Genomic DNA, 18,797 nt, shown 5'->3' on the forward strand with positions numbered 1-18,797 from the left:
GACTGCACTGGAAGAAAATGTAAAAGTTCTTGACATTTTGAGGATTTACTGACCTCCAAGCCGCACTGCTTCTTAACACAGCGTGCATCCAACCCGGAAGCCAGCCGCACCAATGTGTCGGAGGAAACATAGTGCACCTAGCAACCTTGGTTAGCGTGCACTGAGCCCAGCTAGCCACAGGAGTCGCTGGTGCGCGATGAGACAAGGATATCCCTACCGGCCAAACCCTCCCTAACCCGGATGACGCTAGGCCAATTGTGCGTTGCCCCACGGACCTCCCGGTCACGGCCGGTTACGACAGAGCCTGGGTGCGAACCCAGAGTCTCTGGTGGCACAGCTGGTGCTGCAGTACAGCCCCCTTAACCACTGCGCCACCCAGGAGGCCCGTGTAAGGGATATTTGACCAATAAGCAGAGTGATGGAGTGCTGCATCAGATGACCTGGCCTCCACAATCACTCAACTTCAACCCATCTGAGATGGTTTGGGATGAGTTGGACTGCAGAGTGAAGGAAAAGCAGCCAACAAGTGCTCAGCATATGTGGAAACTCCTTCAAGACTGTTGGAAAAGCATTCCAGGTGAAGCTGGTTGAGAGAATGCCAAGAGTGTGCAAAGCTGTCATCAAGGCAACGGGTGGCTACTTTGAAGAATCTAAAACATATTTGGATTTGTTTAACACTTTTTTGGTTACTACATGATTCCATATGTGTTAATAGTTTTGATGTCTTCACTATTATTCTACTAATGTAGAAAGTAGAAAATAGTACAAATAAAGAAAAACCCTTGAATGAGTAGGTGTCCAAACTTTTGACTGGTACTGTATATACAGTGAACAAAAATATATATGCAACATGCAATAATTTCAAAGATTTTACTTAGTTACAGTTCATATAAGTAAATCAGTCAATTTAAATAAATAAATTAGGCCCTAATCTATGAATTTCACGTGACTTGGCAGGAACGCAGGCATGGGTGGGCCTGGTAGGATATAGGCATGGGTGGGCATGGGAGGGTATAGGCCCACACGAAGCGGAGCCAGGCCCAGCCAATCAGAATGAGCTTTTCCCCACAAAAAGGATTTATTACAGACAGAAATACTCAGTTTCATCAGCTGTCCGGGTGGCTGGTCACAGACAGGTGAAGAAGCCGGATGTGGAGGTCCTGAGCTGGCATGGTTACATGTGGTCTGCGGTTGTGGAAAAGGAAAATGCAATCAATATTTACTCTGAGCTGCACTTCAATAGGTTGGTGGTAGATGGAAGGCCGTGTTGCCCAGCAGAGTCCTTTGTCCTTTGAAGAGTGTCTCTGGTAGTGAACGGGAAATGTTCTAGTGTCATCGTTGTGTGGTGGACGGGATGCTCTGTCTGTCCCCTCCTAGCCAACGTTTACAGCGGCTGCTGCAAACTCAACGGCTAGGAGGTATCACTTCTGTAGCGAATAAGAGTTCAAAGTTCATACCATTCGCAACCAAAGCTCACGCTGAGGTTGGCTTTGTTCTGTAGTTATTATCTGAACCCTTCTGACATCGGACCGTCATCCTAATGTACCCGGAACAGGAGGTTATCTTTTCGTCAAGAGCTTTTATATAGTGGAGGGAGAAGGGTGTGTTTCATAGTTTATAGCCCATATCTCTTCACAGGGGCGGTCCACTGATTGAGCAGAGCCCTAACCTTATGAAAGCCCAAATCTCTAATTTGGAAGCTAAAATTACATTGAATCTTTTCACCAATAATTTTATATTTAAACATTTGAATTGCACAACAATTCCATGTGAAACTGATAACTATAATGTGTAGACTTTCCCAGATACAGTTTAGGTCATCCTGTTGTCAGTCATAATGTCTCAGATGACAACCGAACTGACATCATATTCATTAAGTACCAACGCATATTTTCAACTGGTTCTATTACCGAAATATGGTTCCTTTCCCTCCACTTGTTTGATGTTCCCAGACTCTCTGTTTAACAAAGGCTATTCAAGAGTCCCTCTGTAGAGTCAAGAGAGAGGGAAGGGAGAAAGGTATTTATGGGGGGGTCATAAACCTTACCCACAGGCCAATGTCATGACACTAGTTACCACAGCCCCAAAGTCAATAACCCCACTTATTTCTACAATTTAAAATTAACCACACTGCCTAACCTTAAATGAAAACCAAAAAGCACATTTTGGTGTATGTTAATTTTTTCAATATAGCAATTTGACTTTGTGGCTGTGCTATCTAATGGAAACCGCTTTTGGATAATTTACATGAAATGCTAAATGAGCCATTGGATGTTGCTGAGTCACTGCTTGCCACATTTGAACCGAGACACGACAAGGTAAAATGTTGTTCTCTAAGGACGTCAAATTGAGTCATCCTCAGTTATCTGTTGTCCAGATTTATGTTTTATGGCTAATAATGCAGCATGCATACATTGTTATCTCCCTTCAGGTTTTGGTCTGTTGTCAAATCAAATCCAAGTGATGCATCCAGAACAGCTGGTGCTCTCGTGCAAGTGTTGCTTGCCTCGAAGCGAGCATAAAAGGCATTTAGCTCGTCTGTTAGGCTCGCATCACTGGGCAGCTTGTGTCTGGGTTTCCTTTTGGAGTCCATAATAGTTTTCAAGCCCTGTCACATCTGATGAGCGTCAGAGCCGGTGTAGCAGAGAGCCGGTGTAAACCAGACAGTGTTTGATGGTTTATCTGAGGGCATAGCGGGATTTCTTATAAGCGTCCAGATTAGTCTCCCGCTCCTTGAAAGTGGCAGCTCTAGCCTTTAGCTCAATGCGGGTGTTGCCTGTAATCCATGGCTTCTGGTTGGGATATGTACGTACAGTCACTGTGGGGACGACGTCATCGATACACTTATTGATGAAGCCGATGACTGATGTGGTGTATTCCTCAATGCCAATGTTGTGTCCATTTAATACATCTTCTTAGGGATAGCCCCCTTTTTTTAAATTTTCGCCTAAATGACATCTTACTGCCTGTAGCTCAGGCCCTGAAGCAAGGATATGCATATTCTTGGTACCATTTCAAAGGAAACACTTTGAAGTTTATGTAAATGTGAATTAAATGTAGAATATAAAACAATGGAATAAAATACAAAGAAAAAAAATCACCATCTTTGAAATGCAAGAGAAATCACAGTTCTTGCCATCACTCTGGTTGTAATTCCGATAGTGTCCACAAGATGGGCAAATCATGATGGAGACATTTGCATTCATATAACATTTTTCTGCAAGAATATCGTCAAATCTGTATACGTGGACTTTGATTTAGCTTTCCAAGTATTAGTAGCCATATTATAAGTTCAACATTTGCAAAACAACCAGTTTTCAGAACTTTATAACTGAGTATATTTATAATTTTTGTCCAAAATGAAAAGGCATGCTGTCGTACAAGGTTAGTAGCTACATTTTACGACATATACATGGTTTCCGGATACTCCCGTAAAGCCCAGCTCATTGGCTATCTAGCTAGCTCTGTTTTACCCCAATTGGTGCTTTGTAGGGGGTGCGTACTGGTGGCAAAGAAGTCAGGCGCAGGAGAGCAAAAACGGATTTACAACGGCGCAGTTTAATAAACAAAACCACTGTAAACAGAACAATAAATAAATGGGTAAACAAAACCCGTTACACACCAGCATAACGTGCACAAGCACTACAATAAACAATTCTGGACAAGGACATGGGGGGAACAGAGGGTTAAATACACAACATGTAATGATGGAATTGAAACCAGGTGTGTGGGAAGACAAAACAAATGGAAAATGAAAGGTGGATCGGCGATGGCTAGAAGACCGGTGACGTCGACCGCCGAACGCCGCCCGAACAAGGAGAGGGACCGACTTTGGCAGAAGTCGTGACAGTGCTGTTTTGACAAAGATACAGTCATTCAAGTGTTGACCGCCCGCGTCATCGCCGTGCCATGACGGCATTTCTCTTTGACCAAATATGATGTCCTATAGGATATACTACACCCTTAATGATATAGTGAAGTCTTGTTACCTTCTAGGATCTCTGAGGGATACATACGAACGTCATTTGACTCGTTGAAACAACGTTTATTGTGAGATTTTAACAGATTCCTTTCTTTGCAAATTGAACGAGTGAAAATACAAAATCGATTGTGCATGCTATATGGACCTTGCTATTGAGCACATTCACGTGATGCTAAAATTGGTGATCACACCACATTTAACTCCCTGAGGACAGATTTAGCAAAACTGCAACCCCAGAGAATCATTGTGAATGCTGTAAGACATTTCAGCTCACAGCTCTGGGCTATGAACACTTTCTGTTTTAGGGGAGCTCAGTAGAATAGAAATCATAGGGCTCTAGAATGTTATCAGACAACAATAATTACTTAGTTACCATGACAACCTATTGTTGTCAATTTACTGTCTTCCATTTTCCACTGTAGGAGGCAGAAGGTTTAGGGATTTGGTTACAGAACATCATGTATTTTTGACTAAAACATGCATAACAACGAGTGTGAGTTATTTGCATGATACACTCTTTACACTAAAATGACATTGTAGTGCAACTTTCAATGATTGACATTGTGTTTTCTCTCATGTAACCCTCTCCATTTAGCCTGTTAGCACCATGACTATCGGGATTTTTGGCACGTGGGACCATCAGTTCAATGCCACTGAGCAAGCACTCACAGATAAGATCAAGAACAACCCTTGCTATCCATTCACTATAGTGAAGGACGGTAAGAGATCTATTGCTGACATCTCTCATTTTTATTTAACTGTTCTTTTATTGCTATCTCAAATTATTTTGTTTCAGTTTATTTGTTTTCAAATGGTCCTCTGGTTGGTTTTCTGGTTGATGTTGATATGATTTGTTGCAGTGTTTGTTCTTGAATACCTGCATGAAAACATCTGGAAAGGTTCACTGCTACTGATCGCTTCCACCATTGGAACTGCCTGTTACATGAACATGGAGTTTGGGGTGTGTGAGTGCTCCCATGAGGAATAGGCACACAATCTGAAATTGCCCGACATGCTATTTCTCTTTTTTTAATACGGGTTGAAAAGGGAGAATTGTAAACACATCTCACATGTTTAGTTTTATTTTTGTGAGCAGTTATAAATCTCATACCATTAACTGTTGTCCTAGTCCTTTCTTCAGTCGTTCTCCCTTCGACTGACCTTTACCATAACCTTTAAGCTTACCTCTTCCTGGTTCAGGACCATCACAAGTATACTGGGTTCCTGGTGTTCAGCATGTGTCTCTCTCTGTGGCTGGTCTGTTCCGGGGCCTTCCGCCGGCGCCTGGTGATCGATCACAAGAAGAAGGAGTACCGCTACTACATCCACACACACCTACGCCACAGGGGCCCCTTGCACCAGATCTACATACGCATGATAGCGCAGAAGAGTGGTGAGGTCCTAGTACTGTTACTCCTTTTCTGTCAGTAGGGAATTGTGATCATTCATATCAGTCATGGGCTATTGGTGCTCAGATAATCAAAACAAAAGTGAAGAGATAGTTTGAATGGATGTCCAGTAAAAGGACTGATTTAAGTTTCAAGGCATTGCAGGCAAATGTTCATGGCATAATTTCAGGACAGGTACTGCTGATGTACAAGCTGATGCTGAATGGATACAAGATTGAAGAGAGGGAACTCAGTGGCTTCTCAGAGAAATATGAGGTATCATTGCTGAGTAGAATTACTATTGCCACTATGTGACGAAGCGTCTCAGAATAGGATTGCTGATCTAGGATCTGTCCATATAATCCTATTCATTATGATCTAGAAAAACTGATCCTAGATATGGGCCCTGGCCTACTTCTCATCAACCAATCATATATTTTAGTAAACATCTGACCATAATGTAGTATGTTGTCTATATCACTGCCCATTCCTTCCCTTGCTCATCCACTTATATTACAGAATATTTGTATATTTATTTCACAGCTGTTGGAGTGCCAGGGCAGGAGGATAGCGACGAAACTCAACCTCAATTACTTTGACTACCAGGACACTTCTAAACGCCACCTTGTCATCCACAGGCCCAAAATCATCCTGTCTGCTAACAATGATCGCAACAATCCACCTGTCTGAGGATGAGGAAGTTCCTCTGTGATCAATCACGTGGTGCTGTCAGTGTTCCTGCCATGTTGCCTTTACCCTATCCTTATTCCATAAACAGACCAAATTTAAATATTGTGTTTCTAACTGTAATCAAATGTCTCTGTCTTTTTCATGATAGTTTTCTGAAATATCTCTTGAAATCATTGATTTGGTCTTCATCCTGTAACACCAACACAGTTCTTGAGAATGTAAGAATGAGACACTAACAATGTTTTACTAGCCAGTTCCCGCCTTCCTTCTAGAATGACCCAATGAAAATACAGAAACAGACATTCACATAAATTAACAGGGCCAGTGTGTTTATCACAGCGCAGCGGTCTAAGGCACTGCATCTCAGTGCGTCACTACAGACAACCTGGTTCGAATCCAGGCTGTATCACATCTGGCCGTGATTGGAGTCCCAGCGGTGCACAATTGGCACAGCTTTGGCCGGGGTAGGCCATCATTGTAAATACGAATTTGTTCTAAACTGACTTGCCTAGTTCAAATTAAAGTTAAATAAAAAATGTTTTTTAAAAATTCAGGGTTGCCATGTTCGTGATATTCTAGCCAATTGGGCTACTTTGAAAACGATGTCGCTGCTGAAAATCTATTGATCTTAGGGGACCGGTTTTGGAATAATTCTAAATTGCACTGCGGCTGCCATGGCATTTAGTTTAAAAAATATAAATACAGTATATTTCATTGTGACCTGCTGCTGCTGACTATCAGGCAGTGACTAGGCTGTTACAGGGGGAGTGGAGGGGAGGGGGAGGGGGAGGGCCAGAGGGGTGTGTGGGTGTGTGCGTTGAGAGCACTGGTTGAGATAGTGCTGCTGCAGAGGCAGCTGAGTCACCGCGAAAGAGCAACACGTCATGACAACTTTTTACCAGTTGTAGGTAGGCTATTTAGATATGTCATTATGGAGACATTATTTTCCCTTAAAACATATTAACGCTTTAGAACTTACATAACAGCAACAAAGCATTGGAAAACGACTTCATCTGCATTGTTTGGGGTTTTAGGCTGGGTTCCTGTATAGCACTTTGTGACATCTGCTGATGTAAAAAAGGGCTTTATAAATACATTTGATTGATTGAGATACATTCTAAATTGCATTCTAATGCCGACTTTCTCACGGATAACCGTGTCAAGCTAAGGGTTTTACTCGTGCTCAGTTCTAGGGTTTAAAATTGAAGTTATGGAACTCCCTCGCGTGCTTCTGTTATGGGGAAAAAGTCCACAATGAAAATGACATTAAATGTGGAGAATGATAGGGGACATTTGCATTTTTTGGCCATCAAGTAGGCTATTAATTGATATGGCATGGCATTGTATAGCCTACCATTTGCTACAATAAATATGTTGAATTTACGATATCAATGGAGTCATTGCAAATCAATTTGTGCCACTTGTGCAGCCCACCTGGAGCTGGTAAACGGTTTTAATAAATTGCCTATAACTCATTTATTGTTGTAGCCTTGTGTTATTATGCCATTGTTAATGGCCATATTTGGTTAATTAAATTGGAAGTCAACAATTGTGATCATGGTCACAGCTCTATCGCAAATGTATCATTCTCCACATTTAATGCCCGTTTCATTGTGGACTTTTCCCTGAAATGAGATGTCTGCCTGACAGGGGCTATAGGCTACCTGCATCTAGCTCAGCAAACCATTGCAAAGTTGAATTGCAATTATAAACCCAGATATTAGTCAATAGCCTATGGCCAATCATGGCCGGATGTGATTAAGCCTGGATTCGAACCAGTGTCACCTCTTGCACTGAGATGCAGTGCCTTAGACTGCTGCGCCACTCAGGGGCCTAGCAAAGACAACGCAATAGTGACTTTGGGACAAGTTTCTGAATGTCCTTGAGTGGCCCAGCCAGAGCCTGGACTTGAACCCGATCTAAAATTCCTGGAGAGACCTGAAAATAGCTGTGGAGAGAGGCTCTCCATCCAACTTGACAGAACTTGAGAGGACCTGCAGAGAAGAATGGGAGAAACTCCCCAAATACAGGTGTGCCAAGCTTTTAGCTTCATACCCAAGAAGACTTGAGGCTGTAATCGCTGCCAAAGGTGCTTCAACAAAGTGCTGAGTAAAGGGTCTGAATTGTTATGTAAATGTGATATTTCAGTTTTTTTTATTTTATAAAATGTCTAAAAACCTGTTTTTTCTTTGTCATTATGGGGTATGTTTTTTTTAATTGATGAAGGAAAAAACTGTCATACATTTTTAAATAAGGCTGTAACTTAACAAAATGTGGAAAAAGTCAAGGGGTCTGAATACTTTCCGAATGCACTGTATATGGCCAAATATACCACAGCTAAGGGCTATGTCTTAAGAACAACCCTTCGCTGTGGTATATTGGCCATATACCACACCTCCTCGGGCCTTATTGCTTAATCATAACAGTCAAAACAAATTAAATCAACATCCATTGATGGAAAATGATCTGGAGAGTTTAGTAAGTGTGATTTATCTTTTCTCTTGCGACATATTCTTAAACTTGCAATAATTATTATTTTGATGGTAAACCGAAGTTTGCTTCTTAGCCTAGGTTGATAAAAATTACTTCGATATTCCTTTTTAATTTGCTTATAGAAAAATGGTTAAATGGATAAATGTGGCAACTCCTCTCTTGCTGCGAAATAACAATTTTGTGGGAGGGTATTCAGAGGTCATTAGTATATATACGTTTTAGCTAGACCTGGCAACCGTGGTGTATACTTTAGATACATTTGACTCTAAACAGACACAAATGACCCTGCGTCCGTCGGTAGTCACAGGGCGGTAGCTTTTGCACAACACATTGAGTGCTAGCTAGCTAGCTAGCTAGGTAGGTAGGTAGATTGCTAACCTTAGCTGTATGACCTAGCTAGCATCCAACATCTGGTAGAAAACTATTTTCTCATTATTTGACATTATCGTTGACATGTCGGCCTTTTCAGAGGCAGCTTTGGAAAAGAAACTATCGGAGCTTAGCAATTCCCAACAAAGTGTCCAGACTCTGTCACTGTGGCTTATCCATCATAGAAAACACTCGAAGACCATCGTCAACGTTTGGTTCAACGAATTGAAAAAAGGTAATGTTAGCTAGCTAAACTATATTAATCAATAATAACATTTATCTCCAAGTTTTGTTCAGTTAGCTAGGAATTAACGTAAACCGTCTATTAAGTGTAGCTAACGTTAGATAACATTTTATGTTTGTTTACTTGCAAAGGTTACTGTAGCTAGCCAGCTCTTTCACACCACATCCCAACTAACGTCAGCTACTAGTTAGCTAACGATATGCCATTAACTTTTCTCTAATTTAAATTACGTCTAGCTACTGTAGCTAGATACTTTTTTTGCTAATAGTGTAGTTATTAATGCTTACTAACTAGCTAGTTAGCTTAACTTTAGTTGTTTAGCTAGCTAGCTCTCTCCTCTCCTACAGTGCCAGGGTGGGGTAGTCGTCGTCACATGGTGGAGGCATGTCTACATTCAAGTGTAGAGGTTAACGATCACCCTGCTAAGCAAGGTCTTTGCTTGTATGGATAACTAGACTGATGCGAGGCCCCATTCAGGTCACTCAGCTGCCACCTAGCTACGTTAGCTCACAAGTCTAATCTTTTGTAAAGTTGAAATTTAGTTGGACTGCCTAGCTAATTTGTATATCAAAGTTACGTAATTGGAGTGATTGCTCAGACAGTGAACGAGAAGGCAGTAGCTACTACTAGTTAGTCATTTGAGTCCTAAAACCAGGCAGTCTTGTTACAGCTAAAGAGCCCTTCGTATTGGGACCCTACTTCACTGTCAGACATTTCCTAGTATGTTCAATTTAAAAGCAGGGTAAAGGTAGCTAATCCACATGTGACCAAGGGTCAGCATTGCTGCCCATCATCGTTTACACATGTAGTTAGCTTGTATGTGCTGCATGCACCTGCTCATAAAGTGCCAATCCACGAACTTCTCTGCATCACTGCACATGAGCCATGGGCTATATCTGTGAAATAGGGTGACAGTGACATTAGTCTACCTATTTTACTCATCTAGGCCTACATTCCCTGCTTTGCCAATAGAAGTTCACAATAAAATGAAGACCTAGAAACACATATATATGACCTTTGTATCTAAGGATTTCTCACACTACACTGCCACAAGGTCTCAATGTGTGAATACCTTTGGGAAACTGTTATATCTTCCAAATTGACGTGTAGAAAGATGCAGGGTGGCTTTAATGTTTTTGTTGTTGATTGAGCTCAGGTCATTTGTAGTGTTTTGCCATGTGAAATGGGTGATCAGATCAGAGATGTTGAATGTGCATAAAATGTACCAGGAAATAGGACAATCTGCATTGGCATATATCTTACCTAGTAAAATCAATATACCTGGTCAAATAAAGCTTTAAAAAACCCATCTGTTGTGTATGACATTAACTTACCGGTACCTGCCTACTGCATAGATATAAATGTATGAGGTCTGAGCTGGTGTGCTAGCTAGTTGGTAGGAAGTGGTATTTTGATGCATGCTCTCGGTTTTCCTTTGGGTAAATTATATTTTCCTTTGGCCTAATGATATCCCAGTTGACCCTCTGTATTTTGGGAGCTGCTGACTCTTCTCTGGACTGGGAATAGCATCGGATGTCATCTCATTTCTCTGCCTTGGAGGGTTCTCTGTAGCCGACTCGTGGACAGAGTTGTGGTCACATTTTCTAGGTTTCTTATTTCCTGTTGTCATCGCTGTGCTTGGTGTTTGATGCTCACTAACCACAAATCACAAAAAGGGCTATCTCTGGCTTCAAGTCCTTACGAACAGCTACGAAGTATGATTTTGTGCTGTGTACAGTCAGTGATTGTCTAAACCTCCAATTCACAGTTCAGTGTCGGTACGTCAAAGCTGTGAGCCATTGCGAAGGATACATCTAGGCCCTCTTTATAGACTCTTGCGCATTAATGGAGCTGGGATTTAAATTAGAAGTGGTGTGCAGTTCCTAAAAGGTCCTCTTTTTCATAAGGGCTCCTTGTCACCATGGTGTGTGTGTGTACAGGGGGGGAGTCGTGTCACTTGGGGTTGATTTGCTCTCTCAATACATGAACCAGGGAGAAGCATGTGTTTCTTTGCTTAGCCTTGGAGAAAGAAAACCCCCTATCCGCCTAGAGACAGATCTTCCTCATACAATAGAGCTATATAACAACACCTGTTTGTCAACTGCATTATGTGTGGGCTATGTAAATTAGGCTATATTATGCAGCGTCATACTTTTCTGCTCTTATAGTCAGCCTGTGTTTACGTGTTAAGGCCTAAGTGGGCTCTAAGTTAATGTTGTGTAGTATGCCTGAGTGTTAAGAAAGGTATACTGAGTTGAAGCCTAGCAGATGCATTTGTTGACACTTTCCTGTGTTGCTAGGCTTTGTATAGTTTAACTCTGCTCTAAATCAGTTTCCCACAGTTGACTGATCTGTGTCTGCAGCCAAGGTATCCAGGAAGCTCACCTTCCTCTACCTCGCCAACGACGTCATCCAGAACAGCAAGAAGAAAGGACCTGAGTTCACTCAGGACTTTGCTCCTGTCATTGTTGATGCCTTCAAACATGTGTCCAGGTGAGGGGTGAGATGCACAATTACATCGGTCTCCCACTGTTTTCCCTACAGTAGTAGTTGGGGCATGAGCCTGTTGATGGAAATTAGACGTGTGTATGTGTGCGTGCAGGGAAGGAGAGGACCCCTGTAAGAAACAGCTGGGCCGGGTTCTGTCCATCTGGCAGGAGAGGGCTGTGTATGAGAACAACCTGCTGGACCAGCTCTCACACGTCCTGTGTAAGTAGCCTCCTAACAAAGACACCTCCGGTTTGTCTCACCACGCTCAGTGGCTTCCTCGTCTGAAAACGGGGTGCTTTCTCCCCTGTCCCATCCTCCATCTACTCTGATCTGAAAACATAGTATGCTTGACAGGAGATATTGGCCTTCCATAGTCATTACTTCACATACGTGAGCGTCAATAAAGGATGTGAAATAGTATCATGCCATCTTCTTTCCATCTCTCTCTGTTCCCATGATCTCTCACCCTGTATACATGTTCCACAGTGGGAGAGAAGAAGGCCAAGAAGAGGCCGTATGAGGAGATTCAACTGGACGACCAGGACTTGGCCTCCCAAAGCTCCCCCGCGGAGCCCCCACAGGTACAGGCCAACCCAACCCCTCACAGGGGGGTGTAATGGCTAGATTAATTTAACCAAACAGAGGTTATTTTTCATTGCATTTACCTCTTAGTATCCCACGTAACTTAATAGTTTTGGTAGTCACATGGCTTTGTTAAGACAAGTTGCCTTGTTAGTTATTTGTTTTAGATGTTTGACCTACTTTCTAACTGCAATGTGGGACTATTCTCCTTTATCCCCCATCGCTGTCATTTCTTCCTTCTCCTTTCCTCTCCATTTTCCTGACCTCCCATTCCTTCACACTTTGCTCCCCCTCTCTCCTCACTCTCCCCTTCTTCTTTCTTTTTCTACCTCTCCTCTGCCTGCCCCTCCCTTCCCCGTCAGACGGCAGAGTTAATCCGGGCCCTGCAGGAGCTTGAGAATGCAGCCTCTGGGGACTCAGCACTGCGACAGCGAATCTCCTCCTTGCCTGCTGAGGTGCAGGACACGTCACTGCTGCACAGGATCACAGGTAGGCCCTGGCACACACCTCTATCCCACACTCCCATTCGCTACAGTCAGCCATGCTCCAGAGAATGCTGTTGTAGGAAGGGGTGGCGTACAGGGTGCAGTTGACCCAGCTGTGTGTATAGCCTAGTTTTTGGAAGTGAATGGACCGTGTTAGTGCTGTCCTCTGGGGAAAAACAAAGACAGACACCATGCTACATATAAATACTACTTACAGTCAGTTAAACAAACCCAAAATGTTTTGTCACATACACCATATAGAGTGGCGCAGCGGTCTAAGGCACTGCATCTCAGTGCTAGAGGTGTCACTACAGACCCTGGTTTGATCCCGGGCTGTATCACAAACGGACGTGATCGGGAGTCCCATAGTGCGGCGCACAATTGGCCCAGAGTCGTCCGGGTTAGGGTATGGTTTGGCCGGGGTAGGCCGTCAATGTAAAATAAGAATTTATTCTTAACTAACTTGCCTAGTTAAATAAAGGTTAAATATATGTTGTTAAACATACTGGGCTTTATTTTAACAAAAATAACGCAATTGTAAATCTAAGTGCCGCCGGTAGCGCTATATGTTCAGGGTTGCGTCAGAAATATTTGTTATTTTCACGTACAATTGGCGTTGGAGTGAAAGGGCTGGGTTTTGATGAATAAACACGGTGTGAGTGTGTCGAGGCCTCACTGGCCAATCAGAATGTGCGCCATGGCGAAATATGTGGTTTGCTTCAAGTTGTGTATTTATGGTCTTTTATGTATTGCCTTGGAATCAACTCCAATTCCAATGTTAGTCCGTTTTATAGTTTGTTAAATGGCTTCACAGAAACGAAATAACAAAATGTAGACCAATCTTGGCTAAATAGTTAACATGAAGCCATTTGCAGTCCACATTGTTCTAAGTGGCTACAATAGCTGAGACACTGAAATAGGGGCTAGGCCTACTGTAAATTGCATTATGGCTGAGCATGGACATACTAAACATAGTAAAAAAACAAGGTTAAATGCATTATTGATAAGGCCTACAAAGAGAACAAGTAATTATAATCAAGTTCTAAACAAAACAACAGGCACCATAATTTCTCCCCGTGGGTATATAATATTAAAACAACGCAGACTATGGAGAGTTTAACACACATCCAAACTTTTTCACAGTGGCTGGACAAAGATCCACTATAAAGAGAAAGGGAGGATGTCCACTCACGTTATACTGCTCCCAAATAGGCCTATGTTCTATGAACATAATCGGAAACATCTTACAGATCACATCACATTTTCACATCCCCAGAAGTTGCATGTGCACTACGGACGTTGTTACCATAAAACCAGGTGAATCGTTGTAATAAGACTGCTTGTTTTGTTTTTTGATTGTAATAAAAGTTCAATCTTTTTCTTTTTCTTTACAACAACAATGAATGAATGTAAACTCATTACTGTTGAACCAGCCTTAGTTATAGTAGGCCTATGGGCAGGCTTGGGTTTTGAACATATTAAACAGAAAACAAGCAATTGTTGCAGGTTACAGATAACTTCTTAATACGAGGTTCACCGGTATTCACCAAGGTTCTCTTTTCATGATGGTATGGACACGTAGGGTGGGCGGGGGGCACTTCCAAAACGGCACCTGCATGACTAAAATAATGTGGGCCTGCCTACAATGCATATATAGAAAGGGAATGTCAGATCATTGTTCTACTTCTCTCAAACATTATATTTGAATAAAGCTTTGGTGATTAAGATTTATTTCCCAGGGGTCTCAGGGGCCAAACTCTTTATCAACGGTCTTGTCTACTTCACGGTTGCGTTGGGCAGGATAACAAAAAAAAGCCTTCATTGAGAGGAGAGGAGGCTATGCTTGGTTTTTAACGAAATGAAATGGGGGGGGACTTTTTTTTTAACGGTTCTAATTACAAAGTATAAAGGCACCAAAATCACATTAGGCTACTCTTGTTCAAATGGGCAGTGTGTGTCACGGCTGGATATGCTGTATCATAACCAACTGTGTTACCATTAAAACCAGCTTTTGGTTGGTCTTAAGTATCCTATCCTAGCTTGAAAATAGAAACTTGGATCATGTTTTTAAGGACACACCTTAAATATTTCCACCCCTCCCATTTGAGCGTTAAGTGAGCTGATATAAGACAGGTAAATTGCTGTACCTGGCGTTAGGGATGGAAAATGCCAGTGCGGCAGTTTTAAATGACGAAATTGCAAACTAACGTGCGTTTTAACACTAGCTCCACCTTAACGCCAGCCGAAAATAGAGCCCATTGTACATTAGTTGGCCATACAATTAACATGTGATTGAGAGATTTGTTAAGTCCCACCTCAGTCAACCACAACTGATGAAGGGCTGTTAGGTTGGGGATGTAATTTACCCAACAATGCTCATTGGACCCACACATGCACACAAGTATGTCTTACTATACTTGATTGGACCCATAACCCTAATTCTAACCTTAACCCTAACTCCTAAGGCTAAAATAGCCTTTTTACAAGTGAGGACCGGCAAAATGTGCCCACTTCTGAATTTTAGTTGGTTTGCTATTTTTGTGAGGACGTTTGGTACTCACAAGTATAGTAAAACGTGTGTGTGTGTATACACACACACACACCAGTGCTTGATATCATTTGTCATCATTGAAGACACTCAAATGTTGGATGAGATGTGCCCCAATGAACCATTCAACCATTCTGTCCCCCTCCTCTGTGTGTTTCAGATAAAGAGCAGGGTGAGCGCCTGTCCAGGCTGGTGGAGGAGGCATGCATGCTGCTGGCGGACTTCAGCGGCCGTTTGGCGGCGGAGATCGACGACCGGCGGCAGCTTACGCGGACGCTCACCCTGTTTCTACACAGCCAGAGGGACGGCCTGGCGCAGAACGAGCAGAAACTAGAAGTAAATAATCACCTTTCTTTTTTCACTACACACCCTTTTCTATCATTCTCCATCTTCATTGTGTCTGTCTGTCTTGCATGTTGTTTCATTCACTCTTTGTGTGTTTCTGTTTTTGTAGCATGTATTTTCCTCTTGTAGCCCTGTATCATTTCACCCTTTCAAATGGTATGTTTTGCATCTCACCAATGGAATTGAACAAAGAATGCTCAAAATAGTGCTTGGCAAAAAGCAACTCTTCTGAAGAATATTAATATTCTGTGCCCTGCCAAAGAAAACATCCATGGGGAAAAATAGTTGTTCAGTTTAAACTCATTTGGCCTTTCCTAAACTTGACATAGACATGCTTAACTGGACCTTTCATGCAAATCCCACATTGTCAATGGGAGATTTGCACCATGGTTTGAGTTACATGTTTACCTCAAGATAGGATTCAAGTCATTATGCCTCTCTCCACTTATCAGTGGTGTCTTCCTCCCCCATGGTTAGTTCAGGCCCTGAAGGCTTTAGCAAAGATGACATCTCACCCAATTGCTTGCAAAACGACAACACACTATTTCCATTGGTTTCTAATACACTGTGGAGAACAATTTACTGTTTTGTAATTGCTGAATGCTTAACTGTCCAGCCTTTACCCACAGGAACTGAGCAAGATCACGTCTCCTGGTCTCTGTATCTGCAGTGTATCTGCAATTCAACAAATCTCTTGTAATAAAGAAAAATAAATGAGAAATTAAAACTGAATCTGTGAGTGCTGTTATTTGATGCTACTTGTGTTTGTACTGGTGGGGGTTGCATTGCATTACTCCAGTCCAATTTGATTGACTTTACTTTTGAGTGTCATTATATTAAATACATATTTAGCATAAAAGCAATCAAAATTCACCTGCTATGTTATTACATAAGACATACGTTTTTTTCGATAGCTAAAACACATTTTTAAAACCCAGCTTTGGTAGTCATTCATGAACAGATACTTTACATTGCAAATAGTCAGTGAGGTCATGACTTCAACAAAATAACAAAAACTACAGCAGAAAAATTTACTTGAATGCTATTAAAATGTGTACTCTAACAGTAGCCTCAAATGTACAATATGAGTCAAATGTCTTATGCCTCTTAAACATTTGGAAACTCAACGCACACAGACAGGCCCATGTGACATTTGTCCATTTATTTGAAATTAAGTGCATTCACAGATGGCTAGAGTGTTATAAACTGAATCTAAAGTTCAAAATAATATTCGTACTCATACTGGGGTACTTAAAATGCCATTGAAGGTATTTTCAGCAAGTGTAAATTATACTGGTCTGCAAATATGATTTTGGTTTCTTCTCAATTTGATTGTCAAGCCCCTGAACCAGGGGTGGGCAACTCTGGTCCTGGAGGGCTGCAGTATGGGAAGTATTTTGATCCCGCTCAGCACTAACACACCAAATCATCCCTTGTAATAATAAAAGTAATCCATATTAATTTGGACCACAATGAGTTTAATCAGGTGTGCTGGAAAAAAAAGAGGAACTCTGCAGCTCCCCAGGACTAGAGTTGTCCACCACCAGTTCTAAACACATGCCTTCTAGAGATGGGTCTTTTGGCTTTGACTATTTTCTGGCTCACCTTGTACTCTGGGTTCAGGGTGGTTTTACTCCCCCACATTGAGGCTATGGGTTAACGACATGACTGGGTCAATGCTAGCGAAGGGGAGTCTGACACTTCAATTGCTAAGGGGTTGTTTGTCAAACTGGGTCTTGGTTACAGGCCTTAGCATATCCTTGACTTGCCTATAAGGTTGCATTTCTCCCATACTGTACTATTGATTTGTCTTTAATGCTTATTTAGATTAGTCACACTGCCCTAAAAATAGGAGATAAGGAAACGCCTCTGTTTTTCTCTGTAGTAAATAAATGAATGGATCGAACACTACTATTTCTGTGACTTGAAATGTAATGAAAGGATTTCATAGCTCACAACTTTAAAGACGGAATGGTTATAGTAAAGGTCCTTCAGAAATATTTACCTTGCCATCCCTCTGTGATCCTGATGTGAGAGGTTGATGTAGGATGATGATGATTTTTAGTAAAAAATAAACAAAATACTTACACACACACTAATAATATAAAACCACCTACAACTCACTTTTTCATTCAAAATGTTATATTTTAGCCACTTATAAAAGTAAATAGGGGTTCACAATGAAACGGAAATGATTGAATGTCATCAGTTTACTCTGATGTGTCCAAGTTCCTTTGTAAATCCTCCCTTTCCGAACCATTGTGCTACAAGGTTCACAATGAGCTACAAGGTTTACAGTGAACTCCAAAATGATGTCTAACAATTGAACAGCATATCCAACTCTAATGTTGTACAAAAAAATGTCACATTATTCCTCACACCTATTCTTGTTGTTTCAGGAGTACAAGCGCAAGCTGGCGCGGGTGACCCAGGTACGGAAGGATCTGCGTTCTCATCTCAGCAACCTACCAGACCTCTCTGTGCTCCCCAGTGTGACCGGTGGACATTTGCACCTGCCCTCGTCTGGCGTCGAGCTTTATGACCCCACAGCCTGACAGCTCACCTGTGTTTCCCATCTCTGACCGACCATCCACCCTCTGATTGACACATCTCTCGCCCTATCATTTAACTTGTGGACATCACTTCACTTCGTGGACATCAGAGTCACTTAGGTTGGGAGATACGTCAGTCAAAGGTTACTATCATTGGCCATATGCATCTTGCCATTGTGCTACTGTTCGACTGCTCTCTCATCCAATCTTTCCACATGTAGTCCTATTTATCAAATTTCTCTCTTACCCATCATCATGTAACCCTCTCTTTGTAACAGTATATCTCCCTCCTATTCGCCAAGGATCCCTCGTATTCTCTTCACAATAGATCACTCTTATTGGTACAGTATTCGGAAAGTATTCAGACCACTTGACTTTCTAAAATTGATAAAATTGTTTTTTACCCTCATCAATCTACACACAATAGCCCATAATGACAAAGCAAAAACAGGTTTTTAGAAATGTTGACAAATAAATTGAAATATGACATTTACATAAGTATTCAGACCCTTTACTCAGTACTTTGTTGAAGAACCTTTGGCGATTACAGCCTTGAGACTTTTGGTATGATGCTACGAGCTTGGCACACCTGTATTTGGGGAGTTTCTCCCATTCTCTGCAGATCCTCT

The 18,797-nt window shown here is 41.8% G+C and overlaps 2 protein-coding genes across 4 annotated transcripts; both read left to right on the plus strand.

Annotated features, from left to right (window-relative positions):
* The first annotated feature begins 4,589 nt into the window (after positions 1-4,589).
* Positions 4,590-6,448, plus strand: LOC112229461 (transmembrane protein 249). Its single transcript, XM_042309835.1, has 4 exons — positions 4,590-4,701; positions 5,160-5,375; positions 5,561-5,646; positions 5,914-6,448. Exons 1-4 carry the CDS (start codon positions 4,590-4,592, stop codon positions 6,058-6,060), a joined length of 561 nt encoding a protein of 186 aa, XP_042165769.1. The 3' UTR covers positions 6,061-6,448.
* Positions 6,449-8,691: 2,243 nt separating this feature from the next.
* Positions 8,692-18,608, plus strand: LOC112229460 (regulation of nuclear pre-mRNA domain-containing protein 1A). Of its 3 annotated transcripts, none has more exons than XM_024395305.2 (7): positions 8,692-9,157; positions 11,530-11,659; positions 11,769-11,875; positions 12,143-12,237; positions 12,601-12,727; positions 15,432-15,607; positions 16,233-16,348. In XM_024395305.2, the coding sequence occupies exons 1-7, from the start codon at positions 9,007-9,009 to the stop codon at positions 16,314-16,316; spliced, it is 870 nt and encodes a 289-aa protein (XP_024251073.1). In that variant the 5' UTR covers positions 8,692-9,006; the 3' UTR covers positions 16,317-16,348. The 3 variants fall into 3 exon arrangements, with proteins under 3 accessions (XP_024251073.1, XP_024251072.1, XP_024251071.1); XM_024395304.2 differs by having other exon boundaries at positions 8,695-9,157; positions 16,246-16,348; XM_024395303.2 differs by lacking the exon at positions 16,233-16,348 and adding an exon at positions 18,016-18,608 and having other exon boundaries at positions 8,701-9,157.
* Positions 18,609-18,797: the final 189 nt, after the last annotated feature.

Source organism: Oncorhynchus tshawytscha, linkage group LG31 (assembly GCF_018296145.1).
Source record: "Oncorhynchus tshawytscha isolate Ot180627B linkage group LG31, Otsh_v2.0, whole genome shotgun sequence".
NCBI lineage: Eukaryota > Metazoa > Chordata > Actinopteri > Salmoniformes > Salmonidae > Oncorhynchus > Oncorhynchus tshawytscha.